The 27,761-nt window shown below is 37.4% G+C and overlaps 1 protein-coding gene across 1 annotated transcript in view; it reads left to right on the forward strand.

The window, feature by feature from the left end:
* The window catches only part of LOC131030426 (mitochondrial pyruvate carrier 1), a 123,167-nt gene that overhangs the window by 24,760 nt on the left and 70,646 nt on the right, over positions 1 to 27,761 (forward strand). The window contains exon 2 of the mRNA XM_057961263.2: positions 22,104 to 22,227. Coding sequence (XP_057817246.1) covers positions 22,132 to 22,227 — 96 coding nt within the window. The 5' untranslated portion in view covers positions 22,104 to 22,131. The remainder of the gene's footprint in view (positions 1 to 22,103; positions 22,228 to 27,761) is intronic.

Below are 27,761 nucleotides of genomic sequence, written 5' to 3' on the forward strand. Positions count from 1 at the left end.
CTTTTAAGAATACATGGAGTAGAGTTCACTCACTTGAAATTCGCTCTTCGAAGCTCGATTTGTAAAATTCGCTCATGTGTCTTCATTTTTGAAGTTTGCTGATGTAGCTCAATTCCTGAAGCTCATTCATCTCCTCCGTTTTGTGAAGTTCGACATGAAGTTCTTGAGGTCTTGGAGATGAAATGAATTTCAAATGAACTTCCCTTCAATCTTTTTGTTGTTTCATTGATTTAATCCTTACATTTATACATACACTCAAACAAAGCTCTTAAGGAAAATTCGCTCATCTCCCTCCAATCATGAAGTTTACTCATGTAGGTGAGTTTATGAAGTTCCATTCACTTATGTATGTTAATTCATGAAGTTGAGATTTGCTCATGTATGTTTGAAGATGAAGATCGCTCTAAATGGTGTGCACATGAAGCTTGTTTCAATCACCTTGCTTGCTTGTCTTTCTCAATTCATGAAGTTCACTTGTATGAAATGCACTTCATTTTCTCAAATCATGAAGTTCGCTCCAATTTTCAAACTTATGAAGTTCGCTCTTAAACTCTAATTCATGAAGTTGACTCATGCTTCTCAATACACTTGAAATTCACTCTTCTTCCTTTAATCATGAATTTCGCTCCAAATTCACAACTCATGAAGCTCGCTCCAATTTTCAAATTCATGAAGTTCTCCTTGTATGAAATTCGCTCCATTTTCTTAACTCATGAAGTATACTTGTCTTCGCTCCATTTTCTCGATTCGTGAAGTTCGCTCCAAATGTCTCAAACATGAAATTCGCTCCAATTTGTCAACTCATGAAGTTCGCTTGAAATCATCAACTCATGAAGTTTGCTTGAAATCATCAACTCATGAAGTTTGCTTGTGTTGTTGAGTTCGTGAAGTTCATTTCAAATTGAATTCATTCAAGGCAAGTGCTATCAAACATCCTTCTCTTCTCTTTCAATTTCGCTCATGTGTACTCATTAATGAAGTTGGCTCCAAATTGTGAAGTCATGAAGTTCGCTCCAAATGTGTAAGTCACGAAGTTCGCTCCAAAAGTGCAAGTCATGAAGTTCGCTCCAAATCTCCAAGTCATGAAGTAAGTGCTCTCAAATTTCCTTCGTTCCTCTACTTCCATTTCGTTCATGGAGGCTTGAAGGTAAAGTTCGCTCCAAATTCCCAACTTATGAAGTTTGCTCCAAAATCTCAACTTATGAAGTTTGCTCCAAATCTTCAACTCATGAAGTTTGCTCCAAATCTTCAAGTCATGAAGTTGGAGTTCACTCTCCTGACCTTGAAGATGAAGTCTCTTTTGAGGTTGAGCCTATGAAGTGGATTTCAAATCAAGACTAAACTCTCCTTTGCTCACTTTCAATTACTCACTCAACTTCAATTCATGATAACATGAACAACATGAGGTCTTAGAGCGAATTTTCACTTTGTGGCAGAAGTGCAAGAAGTTCGCTACACTAGGAGTGTACATGAAGTGAAGTTCGCTCTTCAAAAGTAGCATTTAAAGTGACCTTGTAATTAGCAATCCTTTTTCATTCATAATTGAACTCATGATATCTAGACTTTGCAAACTTACTTACTTCACACTCGTGCAATACTATCCACTTGACTTCTAGCCTTATGACAACCTGTACCCCTCTGATGTAAAGGCTAATAGCTAAGGACTCTAACACTATCCTAGAAAGCAGGAAAAAAGTGGGGGTCCCCATTTGCGATGGGGCGATGTGTGAATACCTCACAACATCTAGCGCCACCTCGAATAAATCTTCTTGAACATTTCAAAGATAAGGACTCAATTCATACTTAGAACCTTCGGAAAATTCAACTTAACTTATCAAGAGACTAGAAAGTGTACTCAGAATGGAAGAAGAAGACTGAACCGGATCAAGGCACCTAGTCTTTGATTATCCATGTGTGTGTAAGTACATTCATTCCCCTCAACAAGAACATTATGACTTCCAGGTTCCATCGTGATTAGCTACGTAGTTTGTCTAAACTTCATAAGCATCCTGGATAGAGCCTCGCTGGCAGTCGGACGTCTATAGCCCCGACGAGGTTATCGCTGTAATCTCACGAATATTGCTCCATTGCCAGCTGGGCATCCATAGCCCTGATGGAGTTACTCGCATGTTCCCATAGCCAATTTTGATATTTCATTTTCATTCATTTTTCCTTTTTCTTGATTTTTCTTTTTTTTTTCTTCTCATTTTCTCTCTTTTGATATTGCTTTCTTTTCTTTCATTCCGTCAATTCCTTTGGCTTGTAAGCAATGAAGCTTACTTGGGTTTGACGATTACAATGGCGCTGAAGCTAGACTTTGGATTTTTCACTAATCAAGGCTTCACCTGAAAACCGTATTGACTCGAAGTTTATTAGTGTAAAGATATAGTAATCGAAAGATGTCAGTATCAAGACGTAGAAAGTGATTCTCTTCCAATTCAAGTACAAGTCCTAACCAAATGATAAAGTCGGAGATGATTAACCTTGGGTTCAAATCCCTTCATGAATAGATGTCTAAGAAATGAACCAAACATAAAATCCGAAATTTTACTAGCACATGAGTACGCAACACAAACACCTTTCTCACAATTGAAGGCTCCCACTTAAGACACCCGAGCTAAGCAAACCGACCGACTCGAAAGCAAACTAAAACCAAAGCAAACTAAGCTGAAGCACACACAAAAACAAACCACACTAAGGCAAACCAAAAGCAAACGAACTAAAGAAAGCAAACAACTAAACTATTTGAGCCACTTAAGAATCATGAGTCAAATGACTCAAGGCAAATTAAGAATAAGGCTCAATAAGATCCCTAACTAAAACATACGAAAGGAAAACCTACTCTAAAGCTATATACAAGACTCCTAGACTTGACACAACTCGAAGAAGCGAAATATGTACATGGCTTTACATGATTTCTCAAGGTATGCAACATGAGCATGGCAAAGGTGATGGTTCGCAATCGAGCAAATTCATCTTTAAATACAGAAAAGTGAGCTCTCACCATGCATCTCTCGTATTCAGGCAATTCCTCACGCAAGAGAAGCAATTGAGGCAATTCATCGGGACCGTGATCTATCTAGATTCAAGTTGTTTTCCCAAAATCCCCGTAATCAAAATCATAATAACTTTCAAAGATAGGATTAAGGAAAGAGGCAACCTGGCATATTTCGGGCTCAGATGGAAGTGCTTGCTCGAATGGAAGTGTTTGCTCGTCGTTCAGTGTGTTGTTGGAAGCGAGATCATCAACAGCTTCAGGAGGTCGCCATTGGTGATGTACCATTCCGCAAGCATTCACAACATGTTGACCCTCACTTGCAAGCTCTTCTTGAAATAAACTTAGTGCCCCTTCGAATAGCTCAATTTTCTTTGGTTTCACCATAACATATTGCTCGTCTCTATGCATAAATCATGCATCTTTATGAAATTCCATGAGCATATCCTCAAAAATTAGGGACTCCTCGATAGATTGTTCTTCAAAAATTTCCTCTAGTGGTTGATCAAATACAATCTTTGGTGGTATTGTCTCGGGAGGCCGAAGTTGATGATGAATTAAATCACTCAACATAACTTGTTTGTTTTGAAATTTTTTTGACAGTGATTCCATTTGTATTTCTTCCATGAGATCTTTCAGCGCCCCCTCAAATAGTATGATGGTGACGACGTCTCAAAACAAGAATATTAAAATAGCAAAATAATATTAAAATCTTTCACAAATAATAAATCATTCAAAACAGGAATAATATTGAAAACCAGCAATATAGGAATGAAATTCAAATGCTCAATAATGTTGTGATAAATTTGCTTGCAAATCGAAATCATTTCCATGCCCAAAGGATATGGCGTTTCTCGGCCCAAAATCCAAGATTGAGTCCAAGAGGGTTTTCGTCCTTTGAAACCTACACACCAACGGTTTCTGTACTTGAATGCAAACTTGAAATTCAAAATTCAAACACGAAGAATAAGAACAATGAGACTCAATCTCTCTTTGATAGGTGCTTTGCCTCAACCCTCTATAATTTTAATTTTAATTTATATTTCTTTTTTCCACCAAGTATTATTTAAATGCTTTTAAATTACATCCAAGGGCCCCTTTTTAAATTATATTTAAAGTAAAGTTTTTAAAAGCACTTTTTAAATAATATTTAAGCGGCTTTTTCCAAAAATGATATAAATGGGCCCACCTAAAATATTATTATTTTTAGTTTGAAAAGGGGACATGACATGAAGAATTTCAATGAAATCCTATTTTCTATACCTATGAGTGATAAAGAGTAGTCTATAACTATGCTTTACTTGATTGATGTTACTTGCGGGAGTCCTTAGGTTATTTTGAGTGTAAGGTTCTTGATAATCTGTTTTGGGCTAGTAAAATCCTTGGTTGCTATATGTGGTTGAGCATATTGGGCTAGCTAGCAAGGATACTGAGCTTTTAATTGGGTAATATGGTGATCAATAGATTAAATATATTGTTGGACAAGCTTTGGTTCTTGACAAGGATAAGGGGTCCCTTCATGAATTCTAGCACCAATAGGGACAAATCGTCGAGGATACAGAATATTATGAGTTTTAACTTTGCAAGAGTGAATAGGGTTGTTTTGTGAGTTACAAAACTAATACTCATTTTTCTGCATAGGGTAATATCCCCCATTGAGTATCCATTCTCACACAATGCTCACTTGCATGCATAAAGAGGTGTATTCATTTATAAAACAATGGAACAAAGTATAACATGCACCTGAATATTTCCAGCACTAGAGTTATCATGCAAATACATGCAGTCTTTTCAGCAGTGGAAGATATTCAAAATGATGACAATAGAGTCACCACCTCACAAAGAGGACAAAGTCTTGTTGAAACAAATAGATCCTCAAGGGCATGAATGGACTAAGTTCACACCATTAGTAGAGTCTCTACAAACTTTGCCTAAAATTGACTTTCCAAAACCTTAGCAATAGATCTCCTCAGCAATGATCCATTTTGTTGATGAAAGTTGATGGGATGCCAATTATACACAAAGCAAAATGACACAATAAACAATCACAAAACTATATAAAGGTTGACAATTAAAAATTTAGATTCCTAATTTCCCGGCAACATGACACCATTTTGTTGGTGCTCCAAATTGTATCCCATGATCGAAAGGAATGCAATCAAGACCTAAACATGGGAACAGATGTTGGTTTAGAATGCCAAGGTAAGATTCATGTTCGAACTTCAGGCAATGTGGGCCTGTAATACACACCCCAATTTTTTTTGAAAATATTATCAACTGAAATTGAGCTGCAAAGCAATTCCCCTTTCACTTTTTGATCAGCTAGATCCTGGAGTGGGCAAGGTGAAAGCGTACGGTGTCGGAATTACAACGAAACTGAAATGCAACAATTGAAAGGAAAGCACCAGGCAACAAGCCAGCCAAAACCACTTATTCAGTAGGGTGCACATGCAATGCTGAAAGAATTAAACATCCACTTATTTAGTGAGAATTACAAGGCACTTACACTTATTCAGTGAGAAAGCCTATACAATACTGAAAATGAAACACAGCTTCTTCCACTTACCCAGTGGTGAGTGAGTACAAAACATTAACAAATCTTCAACTTATTTAGTGGTAAGGATTACAATGATACCACTTATTCAGAGGGGTGATTATTAGCAATTAACCAAGATAAATCCCACTGGCGGTACTACCATCCAATTTACATACAACAATACCAAAATTAAAGTTTATCTGTTGTCACAAAGTGCTGGTAAGAAATTAGTGCTGTATATAGTGATGATAAGCTGCCTTAACACCCCCACATAGTGTCAAATAACATAAACAAACCCACCTATCTTTGTAAACAATAACAGTATACCTTGAATGAATGATGAGATACGTTGGTGCTGCTATGTTAACACTTGTTTGCTTCTGTACAGTAGATAATTCAGACATTATTGCTTGTAATGCACTGAACACACAAATGGAGGCATATAAATGTATCCAAACTGCCAATGTCTGGCAGTACATCATCAACTCCCCAAAAACTCTTCAAACTATCACCAAAAATGATCCCATATCAGATTGATGTGCAATATTCAAGTATGCAGGTCTGAAACACACTACAAAACATAGAAGGTAACACCCAATCACCAATTAGCTGAATAACCACTTAAATGCGCCTAACACCCACCTAAATATGTGAAGATGAGGTTTGACAAGTCTGAAAAGAGAAGCAAACCAGGTATAGGTCTGCAACTATTAGTATTTACTGCTAATGCCCCTAGGACAACAGAGGAATATTGCATAGATATCTTCATAAACTCATTTGCCATCATACACAAACTTAGAAACATCATTCATGGTCAAGGTGCCTCCAAATTTTAAGGAATAAGCCCTCAAGCAGCTGCACTTCTCTCCTGGGTTCACATGCCGCTCCCCTTGATAGTATGGCCTTGCATGTCCATGGTATGATCCCTAAGAATCCAACAATACTCTTTCAAGTGCCTACTCAACCAGCAAAGGCTGTCAATGAACTCCAACAACAGAATGACAGATTAATGTTACCTTTTAAAAATTTCAAAACCACCAAATGACGTGTCCAAGAAAAAGTGTTTGACCAGCAAGGAATTGGTACGGCCTGCAACAATACACCCCTTCAATCGACCCTCTAAACACTGCAAAATCTCAACAAAAAACTTCACAAACTATATCAAATCTGCAATCTCAAAAGACATGAAAATTATCCATGATTGCATACCACTGAAGCTTCAATGTGTAGCAATGGTGATTCCTGGATGAGACCACATCAACTAGCTAGGCGGGTTTTCATCCGTAAAACTAGTAATCTTGAGAAGGTTTTCATCCTTAGAAGATCCAGAAGAGCTCAGGTTCATTCCAGTGGTATAACAATAGCACTCAGAAGTCTCCTTTTTCATTTGAAAGCCCACATCCTTCCTTTTCAGCTTTTTAGAGGGCAATATTAAATTTAAAATTATAATATTTACTTTTTCATTCAAAATAACTTTTTTGAAATATTAATAACATTTTATTGTGCAAAAGGGCCCCACCATGACCTAGGCGTCCACCTTTGAGTTTACTTAACACCCTTTTTATAAAGATATTACACTTGAGCTGCCACTTAAATATTTAACATTAGAAACTTAAGTTAAATTACTTTACCTGAGTTGTGGAAAACACTAGAATGGCATCGGATTTAAACTCTGATCACACCAACGTGATGCTGAAGACTTGGAAGGATGATTGGAGCCAACCTGGTGACTTACTATAAGTATAAATAGATTGATCCTCCAAGAAGTTTGGAGAGCCCACTAAAAGTTAGAAATCACTTGTAAAAGTGGCATGATGATCCACACTGCCAACCGAGCTCATTGCCAAGAACCAAAGTCATTGCTAACCAACCTTGAGCACTCCAAGAAGTTTGGAGTTTTCCCCAGCTCACCAAGAGCTTACAGGAAAATCTCGGAAGCTGAGCTAAATGCTCTCAAAAAAATTTTGCTCAAAAAGGGGACATTACTGGGCCAACTGATATGAGTGGGTTACTCTTCTATACAATAGGACCAACGAGGGCATTCTAGAGATCTTACAAGACAATTAATGAAAAATGAAGAATAAATGGTCACATAGCTTAGCCTTTGTATGAGGATACCCCAAATATTTGTCACTAACCATCCTCCCATTGGTTTGTTGGTTTTGTAGACCAAAAGATCTCTAAACACAGCAGATTACTATCAAGATACACACACAATTAAAGATCCTTAACTGATATACATCCCCACATGTAGATTCGTTTGTGATTTTTTACTTAATATGCAACTTGGAAATGTAGAAATATATCTCTAAAGCTTACCAACAGGTTCAAGTTCTCAAGACATATGGCAAAATTAAGTATCATTTAGTTAGTGCAAACTGGTAGGACCGTAGGACACTAATCTACATGGAACAAGAGGATGATATTAATTATTAAATTAAGACAATGATCATTGTTCCAAAGAAGAACCAATGCCTTAGTCCATTGGGGTATAGAGTCAAGATCGGAAGAAACATGTAAGCAGTCTTGTAAATCTGAAATAGAGAACTAGTATTACTTTCAAAATTTCATCAACCATAATTTCATCAATCTAGCTGCAATTTCATTCAAATGCAACACAAAAACTCAACATACTTCATGCAATAGATATTCTTTAACCATCCATGACTAATTAAAGAAATGTCATATGCTATTCTCAAAAGAGCTTTTCAAAGGCTTTGAGAAGTTTTTACAACTATTGCTATAGTTAACTAATCAAGCACAACTTGAAGCTAGCAAATATAACCCTAGAGATTGTAATGTCCCCATCCTAGTCAGGGACTTGGGATTGAGGAGTTAGCTTATTTTTGGACCCTTGTAGGCTAACAGAGTATGGATAAAGGGGTTAGTAATGCAGTATCTTGAGGAGTCGTCTGTCTATTTGTTCTAGTTCAGTGTTGAGTTCAGTTCTGGTCTTCGTTTCATTAGTTTCCGACACTTTATGAGGATTTCCTATTTTTTAGGGAAAAATTACTAAAAATAGACATGGTCCTATTTTCATTGGCATGGCGAACTGTGGCCCTAGCTTCTGACAGATTCAGTTTCCGAGCAATAATGAGAGAGATATGAATTTTTAAGTGGTTCCACAGGCAATTAATATTTTAATGAAAGATTAATATAAAATCATAAAGTGCATCACTTAAGTTTATTTAAGTGAAAATTTATTATCTCCTAAGCTAGGCGTTGCTTTTAGGGTTAAGTTGGGAACCCTAAAAGCAAGTTATTATTTTTAAATCCCTAATTGCCAAAAATCGCACCTTTTGGGTATTTAGGCAGCCAAGATGGAAATTAAACCTCATTCTTGATATTGAGCATTTGACATTTTCTTCTGAGCACATGGTTATGGCGGCTAGGGTTTGGACCTGTTTTGGAGAGCGTGCATTCTTCAGAATTCAGTAGCTTTGAGATTGTGAAAGATCAATCGAATTGTTGCAGCTTGGTTGGCTTCATTCAGAAGTCAAATTGAATTGAATTGGGGCAGATTTGGCTTCTTACAAGGCAGATTTTTTGTAGGGTTTTTCTATTTACTGTTTTGTTGTTGAATCTTCTGTGGTTTGGTGGCTTCTTTTCTCAAACGCACAACTTGCTTATTTATTGGCACCATCTTCCACTGTTTGGGTGTCTTAGTATTTAAATAAGAGCAGATCTGAATTGTTCCAGAATAAAAATCAGAACTTTGTAAGTTGCTGATTTATTCCTTCTTTTCAATAAATTGGCTAAGGACCTACGGGTATGCTTCTAAATTCTTCAATTCATTGTTTCAGTTGATTAAATTCATGCATTATTCAATATGTGTTGCAAATTAAAGAAACCCTCTTCTGCAACTTTTGTCTCTTTCTGAAAGACCATCTTAATAATCAAAAATTACAAGAAGATCTACAAATTACAGCAGGTTGAAGAGTTGAACCAGCAAGGGTTCATCATAGTGGTATCAGAGCTTTGATCCTGCCTTCCTGGAGGGTTAGAAATTTTTTTTATGCATCAACAACAGACTGGGCCTCACAGGTATTACACATGCAGGAGACCTGATTTATAGGGTGATCCTAATCAAATTGAAGAAATACCCTTGGAAATTATTGGGGACAGGAATGATGATGAGCCATGCAGAGAGGCTGTGAACAATGAGGACCAAGATGCCAGAGTTATTATGAGTGGTTTAGTAACAGGGCAGCGACAAGTGGCAAATGTGTTGCAGCAGTTGACTACAACCATACAACAGATCACTATGCCAAGGGGGCATAATCAGAACCAAGAGGAAAATGGTAGTGTTGCTGGTCGCCCAAGGGCAAGAGTGACTCCCACACACACCTATGATAGGCCTACACGCCCAACCTTTGTTAGAAATGAACCCGAAGAAGAGGACGTGGCTAAGGAGGAAGATGAGGTGGCCTTTACAGGTAACGTAACCACACTTCATGATGAATGGGATGCATTACCACCGAGAGTTAAGGAAAAACTTTGACAGGTTTATGAGTCAAAAGAGGGAACACAACAAGAAGTGGAATTGGAATGGAAGGAAACTTTGGAACAAAACTAATGATCTCAAATATGCAATCAAAAAACTCATACTTTCTACTTTTGATGGCAGCGGTAGTGTTACAGCCAGAGCTTGGATTTGCAAGTTGGATACCTTCCTGAATCTACGTCCTATGTCAGAAGAAGATGCTATTAAGTTTGCAGCTTTGCATTTGGATGGGGTAGCCCATGATTGGTGGCACCATGGGATGGTGACTTTGCATCATGACCTTATTACTACATACCAAGAATTCACTGACAGATTGGTTGAGCGTTTTGATAAAAGAGATCCAGAGTTGTATTTCAGGGATTTAGCTCAGCTGAAACAAAATGGACAGCTTGGAATCTTATATTAGTGAATTTCAGAAGCTTTCAGTTATGGTAACTAACATTTCAGAGAGAAGACTGGTCATTCTTTTTGTTGAAGGTCTTTATGAGCCTATGAAAGGTTGGATTAAGGCTTTTGATCCCCCTACCTTGCAAGAAGCCATGAGGAAGGCACACAATATGGAACTTACCGCTCCTCGTAGTAAGTTCACTCCTAACAACTCAAAACCATCCTCATCATTTAATGACAGCAAGTCTGATCAAAAGAAATCAGAAAATGCGGACCAAGGGAAGAAGTTTACAACGCCTTTGGATAGGGAAACACTCAATGATTTGCGTAGAAGGAGGATATGTTTTCATTGTAAGGGTCCTTATGATCAAAACCATGACTGTCCCCTCAAGCCTAAGGGTCAAAATAGGAATATGGAGTGGTTTTATGAGGGAGAAAACATGACTGATAACATGGACCAGCAAGCTGATCAAAATGACTCCGAGACTGAAAATTTAGAAAAGGAGGTTGAAAATGAAGGAGAATTCGATCTACGGGAAGCTCATATGTCTATCATGCAAGGAGAAGGTTCTTTTAGGTTGCGTGGACTCTTGGCTGGTCAAAGAGTCATTTCTCTACTTGATATAGGTGCAACTCATAATTTCATAGATGCACGGTTGGTGGAGAAGCGTGGGATTCAAACTCAAGAGTTTGAAGGCATAAGGGTGAAACTTCCTGATGGTAATGTGCTAACTTGTGATAGAATGATTTCAGACTTACCCATGAAACTCAATAATTATGAATTCAAAGCTGATTTTTATGTGGTTAACATGGGAAATACGGATGTGGTTTTTGGCATGACGTGGCTTCATGCCATAGGTGAATTTACACTCAACCTCAAAGATATGGAGATGAAATTCAAGGTTGATGGGACTAATCATGTTCATAAACCTATCAAAGCCAACAACTTGAAATTAATCACTCTTAAAAGAATGGAGAGACTTGTCAAGCATGACATGGTGGATTGGGCAGTAGAGTGTAAACTCATGCCTACTTATGAGGAGCAGCATAAAACACCTTATCATTCAGATATTTAGGAGCTTAGGGTTAAGCATACAAAGGTGTTTAGTGACATACCTCCTGGTAGGCCTCTTGATAGAGGCATAGAACACATTATTGAGTTTGAAGAGGGCACCAAACCCATTATGATTACACCTTACCGGCACCCCAAGCAGTTGAAAGATGAAATTGAGAAAACTATCAAAGAACTTCTAGCAATGGGACACATAAGGTTGAGTAAATCTCCTTTCACTTCATCAGTTGTTTTGGTGAAGAAGAAAGATGGTACACTCAGAATGTGCATTGATTACCGTATGCTGAATAAAAAGACTATAAAGAACAGGTATCCCATTCCCCGCATTGATGAGTTGTTAGATGAGCTTCACGGAGTTTGTTACTTCTCCAAGATTGATTTAAGAACAGGTTATCATCAGATCATAGTCAGGGAGTAGGATATTGAGAAGACTGCATTTAGATGTCATTGTGGACAGTATGAGTTTTTGGTTATGCCTTTTGGGTTGACCAATGCACCAGCTACCTTTCAGTCCACTATGAACAGGGTCTTCCAATCTCAGTTAAGGAGATTTGTTCTGGTTTTCTTTGATGACATTTTGGTTTACAGTAGAACTTGGGAGGAGCACTTGGTTCACTTGGATATTGTTTTAGGCATACTTGACAGAGAGTCCTCCTATGCCAAAGAGTCCAAGTGTGCATTGGGAATGGCAGAACTTTTGTATTTGGGTCACATAATCAGCGAAGAGGGAGTTCGCATGGATCTTGATAAGGTTCGTGCCATTGTTGATTGGCCTATGCCTGAGACCCTGACTCAACTCAGGAGATTTGTTGGTTTATGTGCCTTCTACTGTCGGTTTGTTAGTGGTTTTTCACGGCATGCTGCACCACTCATTGATTTGACCAAGAAGGGTGCATTTGTTTGGACACCTTTTGCACAGGAGTGTTTTGAGAAGTTCAAGCAATTGATGACTACATGTCCAGTTCTTGCTTTACCCGATTTCACAAAACCTTTTGAGCTTCATTGTGACGCATGTGGAGAGGGTATTGGTGCAGTAATTATGCAGGATCGTCATCCTATAGCTTATGAGAGCAAGAAGCTACGGGGTCCGGAGAGGAGCTATAGTATTTATGATAAGGAAATGTTGGCCATCATGCATGCAATGGCCAAGTTCAGGCAATATTTAGTTGGCAGTAAGTTTTGTGTCAAAACTGATCATAATAGTTAGAAGCATTTCCTTGGACAGCGGGATTTAAATGAGCGTCAACAAAAGTGGGTCAGCAAGTTACAGTCTTATGATTTTGACATCTCCTATGTCAAAGGGACTCAAAACATTGTTGCTGATGCTTTATCTCGCCGCCCCCAATTGAGTTCCATGGCAGCTGTGTACGAAGATTGGAAACACTTGATTATAGCAGAGTATGCCAAGAATCTATGGGCATCTAGTATTGTTGATGGAACAGTACATGACAACAGGTACTCTCTTGTGGATGACCTCATCATTTACAAAGAGAGGATATTTTTAGTCCCAGGTTCTGAGGTGAAATGCATAGTATTGAGGACTTTCCATGATTCACCTATGGCTGGACATCTTGGGTACTTTAAGACCTATAGGCAGGTACGGGAGAGATTCTCTTGGAAGGGTCTCAAGTCTGATGTTCTTCAGTACGTCAGAGAGTGTTCTGTTTGCCAGCAGAACAAGCAAGAGCACAACTTCTCTGCAGGGTTACTTCAGCCACTTCCTATTCCTGACAAGAAGTGGGAATGCGTGTCTATGGACTTTATTACGGGCTTGCCAAAAGCCCAAGGGAGAGACAACATCTATGTGGTGGTTGATCGGTTGACTAAGTATGCACATTTTTTTCCGATCACGACTACTTATTCTGCTGGTCAGGTGGTTGATCTTTTCTTTCGTGAGGTATTTAGATTGCACGGTTTACCTCGGAGTATTGTCAGTGATAGGGACAGCAGATTCATGGGTCACTTACGGCAGGATTTATTTAGACTTTGCGGGACAGAGCTCACTCCGAGTACCAGTTACCACCCCTAGACTAATGGACAGACAGAGATTGTCAACAAGTGGGTGGAGGGATACCTGCGGAACTATATCTCAAGGCAGCAGAAGGCTTGGGTGAAGTGGTTACATTTGTGCGAGTATTGTTATAATTCCACTTACCACATGACTATTCAGATGACACCTTTCAGAGCTTTGTATGGATATGATGCTCCTAGTTTTTTGGATTTATTTATGAGCGATTGTCGAGTACCGAGTGTTGGGAATCTTCCACAGGAGAACTAGGATATTATGAGAGCACTTCGTGATAATATTCAGAAGGCTCAGAATCATCAAAAGCAATATGCTGATCAAAGGAGGGTTGAGCGATCTTTTGAGATCGGGGATATGGTGTATTTGATGCTAGAACCCTATAGACAGTCCTCTCTTAGAAAGAAGGGCTCAAAGAATCTCAAGCCACGTTACTATGGTCCTTTCAGGATTTCTAGGCGAGTTGGCCAGGTGGCTTATGAGTTAGATTTACCGGCTGATAGTAAAGTTCATAATGTGTTCCATGTGTCACGCCTTAAGAAGGCATTGGGACAACAGATAGTTCCCTCTGCAGTTTTACCACCCTTAGATGATGAGGGGAAGTTAGTGCTAGTACCTGAGGCCATTCTGGAGTTCAGAGAGCGTCATTTGCGAAGAAGTGTCATTAGGGAATTTTTGATTAAATGGAAGGATTTGCCGATAGAGGATGCTACTTGGGAGTGTGATAGCATTTTACAGCATCCAGCATTGAGTTTGCTTGAGGACAAGCAAATTTTGGGAGGGCGGATTGTAAAGTCCCCATCCTAGTCAGGGACTTGGGATTGAAGAGTTAGCTTATTTTTGGACCCTTGTAGGCTAACAGAGTATGGATAAAGGGGTCAGTAATGTAGTATCTTGAGGAGTGGCCTGTCTATTTGTTCTAGTTCAGTGTTGAGTTCAATTTTGGTCTTCGTTTCATTAGTTTCTGACACTTTATGAGGATTTCCTATTTTTTAGGGAAAAATTACTAAAAATAGACATGGTCCTATTTTCATTGGCATGGCGAACTGTGGCCCTAGCTTTTGACAGATTCAGTTTCTGAGCAATAATGAGAGAGAGATGAATTTTTAAGTGGTTCCAGAGGCAATTAATATTTTAATGAAATATTAATATAAAATCATAAAGTGCATCACTTAAATTTATTTAAGTGAAAATTTATTATCTCCTAAGCTAGGCGTTGCTTTTAGGGTTAAGTTGGGAACCCTAAAAGCAAGTTATTATTTTTAAATCCCTAATTGCCAAAAATCGCACCTTTTGGGTATTTAGGCAGCCAAGATGGAAATTAAACCTCATTCTTGATATTGAGCATTTGACATTTTCTTCTGAGCACTTGGCTATGGTGGCTAGGGTTTGGACCTGTTTTGGAGAGCGTGCATTCTTCAAAATTCAGTAGCTTTGAGATTGTGAAAGATCAATCGAATTGTTGCAGCTTGTTGGCTTCATTCAGAAGTCAAATTGAATTGAATTGGGGCAGATTTGGCTTCTTACAAGGCAGATTTGTTGTAGGGTTTTCCTATTTACTGTTTTGTTGTTGAATCTTCTGTGGTTTGGAGGCTTCTTTTCCCAAACGCACAACTTGCTCATTTATTGGCACCATCTTCCACTGTTTGTGTGTCTTAGTATTTAAATAAGAGCAGATCTGAATTGTTCCAGAATAAAAATCAGAACTTTGTAAGTTGCTGATTTATTCTTTCTTTTCAATAAATTGGCCAAGGACCTACGGGTATGCTTCTAAATTCTCCAATTCATTGTTTCAATTGATTAAATTCATGTATTATTCAATATGTGTTGCAAATTAAAGAAACCCTCTTCTGCAACTTCTGTCTATTTCTGAAAGACCATCTTAATAATAAAAAATTACAAGAAGATCTACAAATTACAGCAGGTTGAAGAGTTGAACCAGCAAGGGTTCATCACAGAGATATATTTCTTATCTTTGAAATTCTCAACCAAATATGGAGACATATAGATAGATCATGGAGAGGATTTCTGCTTGATGATACCTTCACATAAAACAATGAATAACACAAAAAACATCAGGTCTGACATACAACATTTTATGCCTAAGATTACACCGATCAGTGGACAACTTATGCAAATTTGTCCGGAGGCCCCAATGCTGCGAACAATCCAAAATTTGGCAAATGATGTTTTCCCCTTAGAGAAAACTTGTATATATATTGTATAACCAGCTATTCTGCCCTAGATCTAATATGCAACGAATACTTGTTCCAATCTGCACTGTTACATATTCATCATATCAAAGTGAGGGAACAAATTTTGTTATTGGCATGCAATTTTGTTTAGCCTTTAATGATAACAAAAATATTTGATCGCTTTCAAGCCTCTTAAACATATGATCTTGTCTTCCTGCTCAAGGCTTCCCATTTTTTGTTGCACCAAACTCTTGGCTGAGCATATACTCTTGTGAATCATGCAACATGCTCTTCTAAATCAGATCTCCTGCAAATTGGGGAAGTCTTCTTCAAATTTGTATGCACAACATTTGCAGGCACCTAATTCCATTGGTTTCTAACATTCATTCATGGCTAGAAGGTTGCTTATACTCTAGATGGTCAATTTTCTCCTTGATTTCCACAACGAGCATGAGTGTTGTTTGATATTCATTAAATTCCCCTACCTTCCCCTTGAGCAGCAATTCAACTCTCAAATCAGGTTTGCCATTGCAATAATCCATTTTGTCATGAACTAATTAAATCAATGCCTCTACCTGCTCAGTTGGATCCTATAGGTGCATTTAAATTTCACCTACTTGCTGAACTTGCTTTTGCATTACTCTTGTCATCATTCTACTACCTTACCATTTTCTATTTGAGTATCAAGATCTTAACCCATTAACTAAACCGTTCGAAGTTTTGTGATGGATTAGTGGCACTTGCAAATCTCTTTTGACCAATGGCCATAGGTGCTCATCGAGTTCTTATAATGCTCATTACATTATAAATCAACACCGCAATAATTGAGAATTCCATGTGTCTACCTCTTGCTTCTTTAGGATCATTTCTTTCATAGCCTTTTTGTAACATAGCATGATTATGCCATGTTGCAAATCTTTGTTGTTTTATTTGTTAAGTGTCAACGACAATTGCAATCAACAGGGGGAGAAGTCCTGGTATGTAAAATCTACAACTTAGCTCCTCTAGGAGATCAAATTGTCATGCAAAGAGAAGATCTCATGTGTGCATGACATGTGGAATAATCAATGGCTGATGGGCTCCAAGAATAAATAAATCATTACAAGGTGGCAATGCAAAATAAAACTTAGGCGTACCACATTTTATTTTGACCAATTGTGACTTTCAACTAATAGCTTATTTGATAGGCCTCAAATATAGTGGGAATTGTTGATCTAGAGCAATGGCCTAGTGTAACCATGATAGGGCCAATTGTGTGACATATCTCCTACAACACCATACGAGGCCTTTGAAACTATTTTGAGCCACTCTACCAAGGTGACCTTTACAATCCAATGATCAAGAAACCACATCGACACAACTTGCCTTCACTTTTTCTATGCATATGCTCATGATTGATATTATAAAATTGATGATCACTACTACTTGGGGAAGATGCAAGTTTATGTCACTGGATGGGGCAACACACATTGTTAGATCATATCTGATTGACAAGTGCCACCCACTGATTTATATTATGCCCAAACCTGCCAAGCTAGTCATCACCACATAAAGCTAGTACTTTGTCACCATGTGAATTAGAGGCAAAGGCAAGGGCAAGCTTTAGGACTTTGGTCTTCACACAAAAAATTTCAAATCAAATTGCCATGGATGCAAACAAAGAACCAAAACTTAAGTTGGAAGACAAATTGCATGAAAATAAACCTAGAGGATTAATAAGGCAAATCGAAGAACCAATAAAACTGATCTTAGACTGGGCATCAACAAGTCCTACATGTGCCACAATCTTGCTTTTTGTGAACTCTTGACACAGTCTTGTCTGCTTATTCTAAAGCAACAACTTAGGCAATTCTTCTAATGCAAAACTTAGGAGTACTTATATGGAGTTAATTTGGGTGATTCGCAACAAGCAAAAGTGCTTTAATAAAAGATCTTGTGATGACTAAGCAAGGAAATTTGCTAATTCAAACCTTTAGGGTGATTCTATCCTACAACTATTGCTAAATTTGAATCCTTGCATCATTGAAAAATTTGCAAGTGGTGAGCTTAGCTCCCAATGGAAATAACTTACCTACATTTCTCACTTGGCTTTAAGGGAAGAATTTTGTGAACACATGCTAACACAAATGCATGCATAGTTGAAACCCAATGTCTTCAGCCTCAATCCTGACTGCCACAACTAGAAATGATTATAAGATAATCAAAATGAATGCACATGTATAGACATATAGAATGACCATCTGGATGCCTGAACTTTGGGACTAATTTCATTATATTGTTTAATCTCTTGATTTCTTTATGCAATACACACATATATCTTGTGTCTCTCTAGTTTCCCTTAGATTTCACGACACACTTACAAATAATATAACAATTAGGATATATTTAAACATTGAATTAGGGTATGCTCATAAATACATCATCTTGGGGATAAAGCTATAGTTGAACTCTTCCTTCTCCACATCTTGCTATTTCCTTTGTGCACATACCTAAACTAGGGGAGGTAAGCCCCCTATTTCACCGAGCCATCTCCACATAGGTGATTACCTTTGTAGTGGGTAATGAGTACTAGTAATTGAGTGATGCTACAGATTCAATGACCCTTTTTTGCCAAATTAGGTCTCACAGCTCCCGTTTTTCAACTTGACATCTGACTACTAATCTTTTGGTCAAGCCCTGTCACTCTATTCTCTTCGCTTTGTAGCATTATTTTCTCTAGTTCTTGTGGACACTTGGTGCCTTTCTATAGGCTCATTTCCTAGGTGAATGCAATGTTTGGAATTTTTTTTCTTTGGTTTGTTATGTGCTACTATCATTTCCCAATTTTTGTGATTTGGAAACTTTTAACTCCACTTAATATTTATTTCTTAACTCTTTACTTGTAGGTGTGATTTCTTGCTTTGTTCATGTTGTTCTGCTCTTGGCTTGGTCCATTTGGATTCTTGTTGACTTCTGTGTGTTCACCACATATTCACTTGTCTATGATTACTATCTAGATAACCTCATTCTCCAAAGTATAATCCTCTAATATTACCTGTCAAGACCTGGGTGTTTAACGCACTCCATCATGATTACTTTTCTCTGCTCTGCATCATAAGACCATGCAGGCTTTTTGCCAACATGGTTACCACTTGGCCTACACCACTTGGATTAGGCACTGCCCTTCAACTTGAGTTGGCTTTTCACCTGTGGCCTGCAACCTTTGTATCTGGTTAAATCATAACAAATAATAAAAAATCTTAATGTTAATTACAGTTACTTGGGATGATATTAGTTATTCTATTTCATGATTAGAATCATCAACATGATCTGCCATCATAATATTCAAATATTTGTCTTAAAATTAGGAATCATCTAGGGCAATCATATATGTCTTAGTTTATTTAACACACATTTGGATAATGTTTAGGACCATCTAAATAGTCCTCCATTTCTTTAAGTTACTTTAATGTGCTTAGACTTAAGGCTATATACTTCACCAAATGTCCAGGGATTCATTAAAATTCATTGGAACCTTAAGCATAAGCTATCTAGTATTCAGATTTATTTATCATCTTGTAAAGACCCCTTAAGTCTTTGGGTCCCTGATTTTGGCTTTAAACCATGGTGACAAAATTGGGTCATTATAAATCCAAACATTTTTACTCTCATTTTATTCTCTACACTCTTATTTTCCCGAGCTCAACTTATCTCCCCAAGATTTTTGGACATTCAAATCCATACTTCCTGCATGTTCCAGGTTTATGGAACTAGCAAAGACATTTGTTTTTCTGTAAATTTAACAAATGTTTTACTGCACACCCTTCAGAAACTCCCAATCTTCATATCCATCTAGTTTTCTCCGCAACCTTTGATTCTTTACACGAATTTTTAAGATATATTTTAGTAAAAACTATATAGCTATTTTCTATGTATTTCCTTGTTGATAGGTGAATTTTAGCATGCTTTTCATGCAGATCTCAACAATGGAACTAAAATCTTAGGGCCCTTTTACTGGTGCGGGTGCGCAGGCAGCTGCCCTACCGTCATGCAGAAACTGATGACCACCCTAAGGTGGGGAATTCCACACTGGTTTATCACTGAGGTCTGGAAGAGGCCTGAGAGCTCACCTAAATTGTAACACTCCATGGGGGCTGCTGTGAAAGGCCTGCAAAAGTCTGTTTATCATCAAGTCTGCACATTAGTTAGCACTGCACAAAGATGACCATGTCAAGGATGCTTGTGCACAAAATTCTAAACTTACTTAGCTTTTGTTATTAAAACATTGTTTGTATTTACCATGTACAAACAATAGAGACAAGAATGTGGAGAACATATTTGTTTCTCATTTAATTCCTTTGAAGTACATAGGTTGTGCACGAGAATGCAAACTTTACACAATTAACCTATTTGGCTATCTTTATATCTAACTATATACTTAGGGCAAGGCCCCATGCACCTGCTTAGCTTATTTTGGCTAGCAGTCACTGCTCAATTGTTTTAGGAGTAATTTGTGGAGGTAGTGGCCCCATGCAGCTGCTAATTTTGCTGCTTATTTTCAAGCAGTCATTTTAATTTTGCTACTAGTAGTATTATTATTAATTTTTTGCATAAAATTTGGAGGGAAACTCTGATGGTAAATGAAAATGTGAAAATTTGGTGGCAAATAAAAGAGAGGAAAGAAATTTATGGAGACACCTTACATTTTTTTAAATAAGCAGTTGCTGCTTATTTGAGCCCCCCTTTTTTCTTCACGGCCTAACTTCATTTCCTAAACAATAGCTGCTCCGCAAAAATAGGAAAAGATTCTTTATTATCCTTTTTTCACAATTTAAATTTTCCATGGGAACACTTAACTGCTTAAATTTAAGCAGAAAACACACTTAAGGAGCCGCATGGGAACATGAGGTTATTACTCTCTTTATTACTTTCACCCTCTAACTATCTTGTTTTGACTATTCATCCAAGTCTATCACTCTATCACTCTCTCTCTTTATACTTTTGGCCAAGCATATAAGTAGCACTTTGTCTTTAATGTGGTGCAGATTTATTCCTAGGATCAACAGTCAGGATCTTTTCTTCAAAAACTTTGCAGGGGTTGTCTCTCCTCTCCTTCTGACAGCTGTTGCTAGGTGGTTCCATTTACAACTTAACATTTCTTGAGGTTATTCTCTATGCTTGGGAGTGCATCTAATCTTTAACGTGATTTGAACATTCCCTCAATTCTTATTTATTGTTTGTGTGTTGCTCCTAGTCATGCCCTGATCAAGACCTCTTTTCAGGGCAGGCTTTCTTGCTGTTTCTGGTTCAGGCGAGCTCCCTGAACCCACACCCATCAGCCACCATTACTCTTGGTCAATAATAGGTGGTCCCATAAGCCCAGTATTAAATGGCCCCTAGACTATGGAAGCATGGAACATGAAAGATGGATATCTAATGATATCTCAAAATTCTAGGAACAATCTTTGAGTAAGAAAATAAATAGTATATTGCAGGATGGGGGGCTGAGATTGGTACAGAGACTCATCTCTGGAGGACTTGGTAAATAGTAAATGCTATGCACCTAAGGCATCATAGAACACATTTTAACTCCTTTTTAATTTGTTGAAGAAGCTAAATTCTAGGGTTTTTTTGTTATGTCAAGATTCAATGGGGGGATTCAATGGGAACTTGTTCATCACATAGCAACATAATCAGCATGGTAGCAAGCTCTGTGCAGTTTGAACTTGTATTGTTTATCATGACAGCCACTCTTACCGTACTACTAGGTCACAGTCCAGTAGACACATTGGACATTTCTTATTTTAGCCTAACAAAACATTTTCAATTTTATCTAACTTTGTCTTGAATGGTAGTGAGACATTCTGGTGCATTGAAATAATGATCCAGCAACTCAGTATCTTTGCGTAACAATTTAAAAGATGGCCAGAAGGACTTTGTAGCAGCAACATCTCATATGGGTATATGAAATAAAAGCAATCATTTGACGAAATTCTTTTGCCCTCAGAATCAATACTATATTGAGCTTCTCTACCAAGGATAGATTCAAATAGCACCATACTATTATTTTGTGAGGTTTAATGTCTTGTTAAGAGGCTTATTTATTATCAAATTGATGTTGTTTTTTCTTCCCAGGCTTTTTTATTTGATTTCTATTCAAAGTCGAAGCTTATCTTTACTCAAACAACAATTGATGTTATCATGTTGAGAGAGGGTAGTGGATCCCATCCTACTGCAGTGCCCTTTTATTTTTTATAGAATAATGAAAAGCAACAATCTTCACATTATGAAATCTTTGTCTATTCAGCAATAAATTTCAATAGACATTAGTTCTGTTTCCTTCCGGTAGAAGATAACTATTATATTCAAAGGCATTAATTTATACGTTTGCTATTATTTTGGTGTCTACAAGGTAATTTTAAGTGCATTTGGAACACAGAATGGCAACAACATTTCGGACTTTTTTGAATAGCCCTGTAGGCCCCAAGACAACCCACTTCTGGGGTCCTATTGCCAACTGGGGATTTGTTGTTGCTGTAAGTTTTTTGTTTCTTGCACCAATAATTCCCTAATGAACCTAGTAAGCATTTCTTTAGAACAAAATTTATCAATGATTTTATTTCCCAAAATTTAGTCAACATTGTTGAAAGCAACAGTTTGCATTTTCTGGTTTGAAAATTGCAGAATATATTCATCTAGATTAGATATTATTAATGCCTTGATTAGATATTATTCTTTGAAACTTGAATTAAGTTAAAATAAGAATCTAAATTTTTTATGTGTTGGAAACCACTAACATTTACAACTCTACAAATGATTGTGCCATTGTCTAAGATTGGAAGTAAGTATTATTAAAAATAATGATTTCTATTTCAATTGTAAATTAGTCAACTTTGTATTATCATCCATTTCTAATTATGAAATATATTGTTGGATGATAGGGCTGGTCTAGAAGATGGTTGCATGTCTCTAGCACTATACAAGCTTGACATTAAATAATTCTAACTTTGAATTGTATTGCTCAACTGTGCATTTTCATCCTTTTCTAAGTTAAGAGTATACGATAGCTTGTCAGGGATCAGTCTCCTACTTGTGACTCATGGAATAGTAAAACAGACAATTAGAGTAAAGGAATTAGCATGCACTATGTCTACTTAGTCACTACTGGGGGAAAGCATGCATAAATTTTTTCCATTGGAAATCTCAGGTTTAGGACTGGAACATGACTAAGTGCCAAAATTATCTTGGAAGTCCTCACCAAGAACTGTTTGACATTTGTTGCCAACATCCTGTAAGGTGTTGGGTTAACTAGTTCGACGCCCCAACTGAATCTCTCATATCTTTCCTACGTAATAGTTGTCAAGTGCCCCTTTCTTTGAATGAAGAGATACATAGTTGAATACTTGCATTTTTTGAAGAGAAGTTAGCGAGTTTGAAAGTGTGTTTCCAAGACATATTAATGTGTCCTGTCTTTATTCAACAAATATTAACGAGTTCACAGATGACTTAATAGCAAGAGAACCATAATTTTGCCTGTCAAGATTAAATTGATTTGCAAGCTTACATTGTTCTTAAACAATGGCCAAGGTGCCAACATCTTGGTGGTTTTGTAAAAAGAGGGTATGCATCTGTGGCTCATGTATTCTTATATTCATGATAGAAATCTTATGTATGATTAATAATGGTAGAGTTGTCATATGAAAGTAAGAAATAATAGTTAAAATATATCTAAACGTATGGTGCTAGAGATGGACTTGTAATATGGCAAGTTGCCACAAATTTGCTCTTTAATCCACACTACTTGCAAAGTAAATCGGATTTATGTTGCGTCAAAAGAGATCCCATAAAAGTGCATTTTTGCATATCTTTTATACTGAAATCACCCCTCTTAGGAGGAATCGCCATATCTTTCTCTAGTACATGAATTGTTAATATATCAATTAATAGTAGAGTGAGGACAAACAAACATACTCATATATTAGGAAAATAGCTGCCAAAACTTACTCATACATTCCTTTGTAGTATGGTTAAATAGGATCACAAGGATGAGGATGGATGCTGGCTGGATAAGGCCAAGCACATGAAAAGTAGCTGAGAATTAGACAAGCAAAAAATTTGAGATGCATGCAAAGACATCTCAATTACATGCAGTTAGAAGAGCTGAAGTGAGTGAAAAATATCCATCTTATCAGGACTATTTTGTTACCAATGTTTTGGAATTCCTTTGGGATAGATGCTGGCATTGTAAGCCATAGAGTGGTTGCCCTCCCTTTGTTATCTTCAGAATAGTTGTGTAAATGGGGGCTATGCTTCCTTTGATATCCATCCTTCTCTCCTATATTAAGTATACATGTGTTTGGGTGCTTTGGAAGGCACTTTTCATATGATTATGTTCTTGTGTTGATCTATTGTTTGCACGGAATTTTGTTTTTATCAGTCATGAGACTTGCACTTAATTCTCATGAGTAACCATGGTGCCCCCTGCCCCCTCGTCCCTCCTTGGGTTTGGTCCTTTGCAGCTAGTTGGTGCCCCAAGACTTGGTGATAATACATGAGGGTATTTGGTTGCAATTTGACATTTGTAGGGATCACTTTTTCTTAAGATTGAAGTAATTCAACAAGTTAGTGGAGTGATAGACATTTCTTGTAATGTTTTTCGAGGTGAGGGATGCTTGTTTGGAGAGCAACGACTTCATTTGGGTTCTCTGGTGCAAGAATTTGTTTGTATGGGAGAGTCAGAATTCGTACTATCACCGTTATTGTACATCAGAATTTTCCAGATTTGATTGCATATTTTGATTCCCTGTGAAAAATCTCTTGGGTTACTTATTTTTACTTCTGGAGCTCTTTCTTTTTTGACATTTGAATTGACTGTCAAAATTAGGATGGTCTTTGGTGATGATCGGAGGAGTTTTAACTCTTGTTGGAGTGGCACACTGGTTGGGCAAAGGGGCTTCTATTGTGTTGTAATGTAAACACACACACCCCATTGCAAATGGGACCCCCTCTTTTTGCTTGTTAGCTTAATTGTTTCACTTAGCTTGGCGGTAGTTTTGGTCTCCTAGCTGTTGGGAGAAGGCAGAAATGTCTTGTCAATCCGGATGAAAACTAGGAAAATCCAAGATTTGAACAAGGAATGTGCAATCAATCCTTCAGTAAAACAAGAGAATCCAGAATTTTAGCAGGGAATGTATGATAAATCCAAGGATAAAACATGATAAGTTTAGAATCCATAAATAAGCGACCTTCAAGATGAGGAATAGAGGGCAAAGTCATAAGGAAATTTCACTCGACAAAACATGAAATTTGATAAGGAGAGGTGAAGGTTGTCAAGAATGGAATGATGAATCTAAAATTGAGTCATGGAAAAATTCCAAGGTTGAGATAAAGATCATGGAAAATTCTCAACTTAAGATAAAGTTTAATGAAGATTCCAAAGTTAAAATGAGAATTTTATCCTTGGATTAAAGTTGAAATAGGAATTGATTTTTGAAATAAAAGATGAAAGAAGAATTTTATCCATGAAATGAAAAGGAAATAGGGGTTTTCATTAGCCAAGGTTTGCTGTTGTGCCAAAAGATTGACTTGTTAACGCCCGATACAAACACTAGAGATAAACAAACTACGAGAGGCGGTTAATCCATGTTGCAAATCCTCGAGGGCGACACTGAACAACCAAGGGGACGAAGGGTGCACACCTTCCAACAATCCCCACCTAGTGTGATCAAGGGATTCAAACCCGTGCCTTGAGCTCTGATACCATTTGTTAGCCAAGGTTTTCCATTGTGCCAAAAGATTGACCTGTTAACGCTCGATACAAACTCTAGAGATTAACAAACCACGAGAGGTGGTTAAGCCATGTCGCGAATCCTTGAGGGCGCGCTGAACAACCAAGGGGATGAAGGGCGCACACCTTTCAATAGTGTTTAATCCAACAAGAGAAATTGTGAAAGGAAAAATTGCTCAAAAAGAAATCCAAGGTGAAGGGTTAATTTTCCATGGAATTTGATAGGGAAATCCAAGCACAAGCACAAGGACCTCAAAATCCTGCCTATGAATCTATGCCTAGCCCAAAATCCTGCCTATGAATCTATGCCTAGCCCAAAATCCCGCCAAGAAATCCATGAGCAAGGCTAATTCCCACCCAACAATCCTTGATCACCTTCAAATCTCGCCTAGGAATCCAAGCATAGGGCAAAAATCTGCCAAGGAATCCTGGCACAAGTCAAAAACCTGCTTGGAAATATGAGTGCTCCACCTTGCATATATAGCTATTCAAAACAAGGTAAAATCCATGATCAAAGAGGGCCAACCTAGAAAGAAAACATGAAATTTCCCTCCAAAAAAAATGTTTTTGTTTAAAATGCAAAGCCTAAGTGAGGGAGGCTGACTTGAAGGAGAGAAGTTGCAATTCAAAAAATGAAATCAAATTCTTACCCGGCGAACACATGACAAGAAGGTGCAATTGCCCTTGAATGCCTATAAATGCAATATTAGAACAATCATTTCTAACATCATTCAAAGCAAATTAAAGGCAGATTCAAAGTGAATAAGGAGCAGAATTAAGGAGTGAATTCCAGGAGAAGTGTTTGAATGACAACCAAGATAAGGAGCAAATTCAATAGCAGAAAGGAGGCAATTTGTGAAGGAAAAACTAATTATTCATATGCAGATGTGAGCAATTTTCTTCACCATTTTTGAGCATTTCCACATTTGAGACATCATTCTAGATAAATTCCAAGTTTGAGAGTATTATTTCCAGATTATTTAAGGCAAAACCAGAATGTATTAAGGTTCATTCTTTTGTAAAACTTTGTGAGGGAAGTGAAGAACCAAGGATTTTAGAAGGGTTTGTGAAGCATCTTATGAAGCAACTTTTGTTAATTCTTGATGACGCTTTGAAAATTCAAATGATTTGTTCCTTAGGATAACGCTTGTTTTACAATTCCATTTGGAAGATTACTTTTCATAAAAATTCTTTTAAGTTCTTCAAGATGAATTAGGAATGCAAGATTTTAACTTTAATTTTCTTATCATGAATTTCTTGCAATTCACTCAAGGAATTCCATAATTAACATAAGGTTTCATTCACAATTATGATTCAAGGTATTTTCTCTTTTCAAGAATGATTGCGTAGAATGATGATGAATGAAGGATGAAGAGGCAAGAACGTGAGGGAAGACAAGATCAAGATATTCAAGAAGGTGACAAAGAAGGATGTCACAACATGAAGGATGCAACTACGACAAAGAAGATAAAGTCAAGGATATCCAAGAAGGAGGGTGGCGAAGATGAAGATGGAAGTGCATGATAAAGCGTAAAGAAAGCATTTTAAAATTTAGAAGAGTTAATCAAAGTTAAGAGCTCATTCGATGGAGATATAAAGAATGAGACTTCTTTATGATGATATAGAAGTGGAGTTGAAACAAAGAGCTAGATGAAGAAAGGAGAAACTTTGCAAAACATGCAAGCTAAGGTGGTGCTTACTCACCTCTACCAATCAAATAATCCAAGGTCAACATGTCCAGATTCATCGAACTTGACTCATCTCAAGAAAGAGATAATGGGTGCACAATCCTAGAAGATGATTTGTTACAATCCTAGAAGACATGGAATATTCTTCTTTGCTCTTGCTCCTTGCAAATTGTATTAGCTTTGGTTCTTTGGTTTTGGGCATGACCCTACTATAGAGGTGTTCTTCTTTTGGCCAGGCATGTTCTAAGACATTAATGGAAGGTCCAAGTTTAGCCTCCCATGTCAAGTGGTTTTTGCAAGCCAATAAAAGGTGTAGAACATAAGGCTTTCTTCATGACACAAGTGTCTCTAGGTTAAGGTTAATTTAGGGAATGGGTATGCTATATTCGTTCCTGAGGTCACACTTGCTGGTTTGTCCTTGCAATAGTTGGTTGATTCATGTAGGGATTGTAAAATGTATTGAAGTGTATTTGGTGCAATATTTGTAATGCAATATATGGGTTTATCTTATTCAGTCTTGGATTACTAAGTAGACTTTGTTATGAATGCTCTTGATTATATACAAGAATGTGTTTCTTCAATCATAGAGCCTAGC

Source organism: Cryptomeria japonica, chromosome 7 (genome assembly GCF_030272615.1).
Source record: "Cryptomeria japonica chromosome 7, Sugi_1.0, whole genome shotgun sequence".
NCBI classification, from domain to species: Eukaryota; Viridiplantae; Streptophyta; class Pinopsida; order Cupressales; family Cupressaceae; genus Cryptomeria; species Cryptomeria japonica.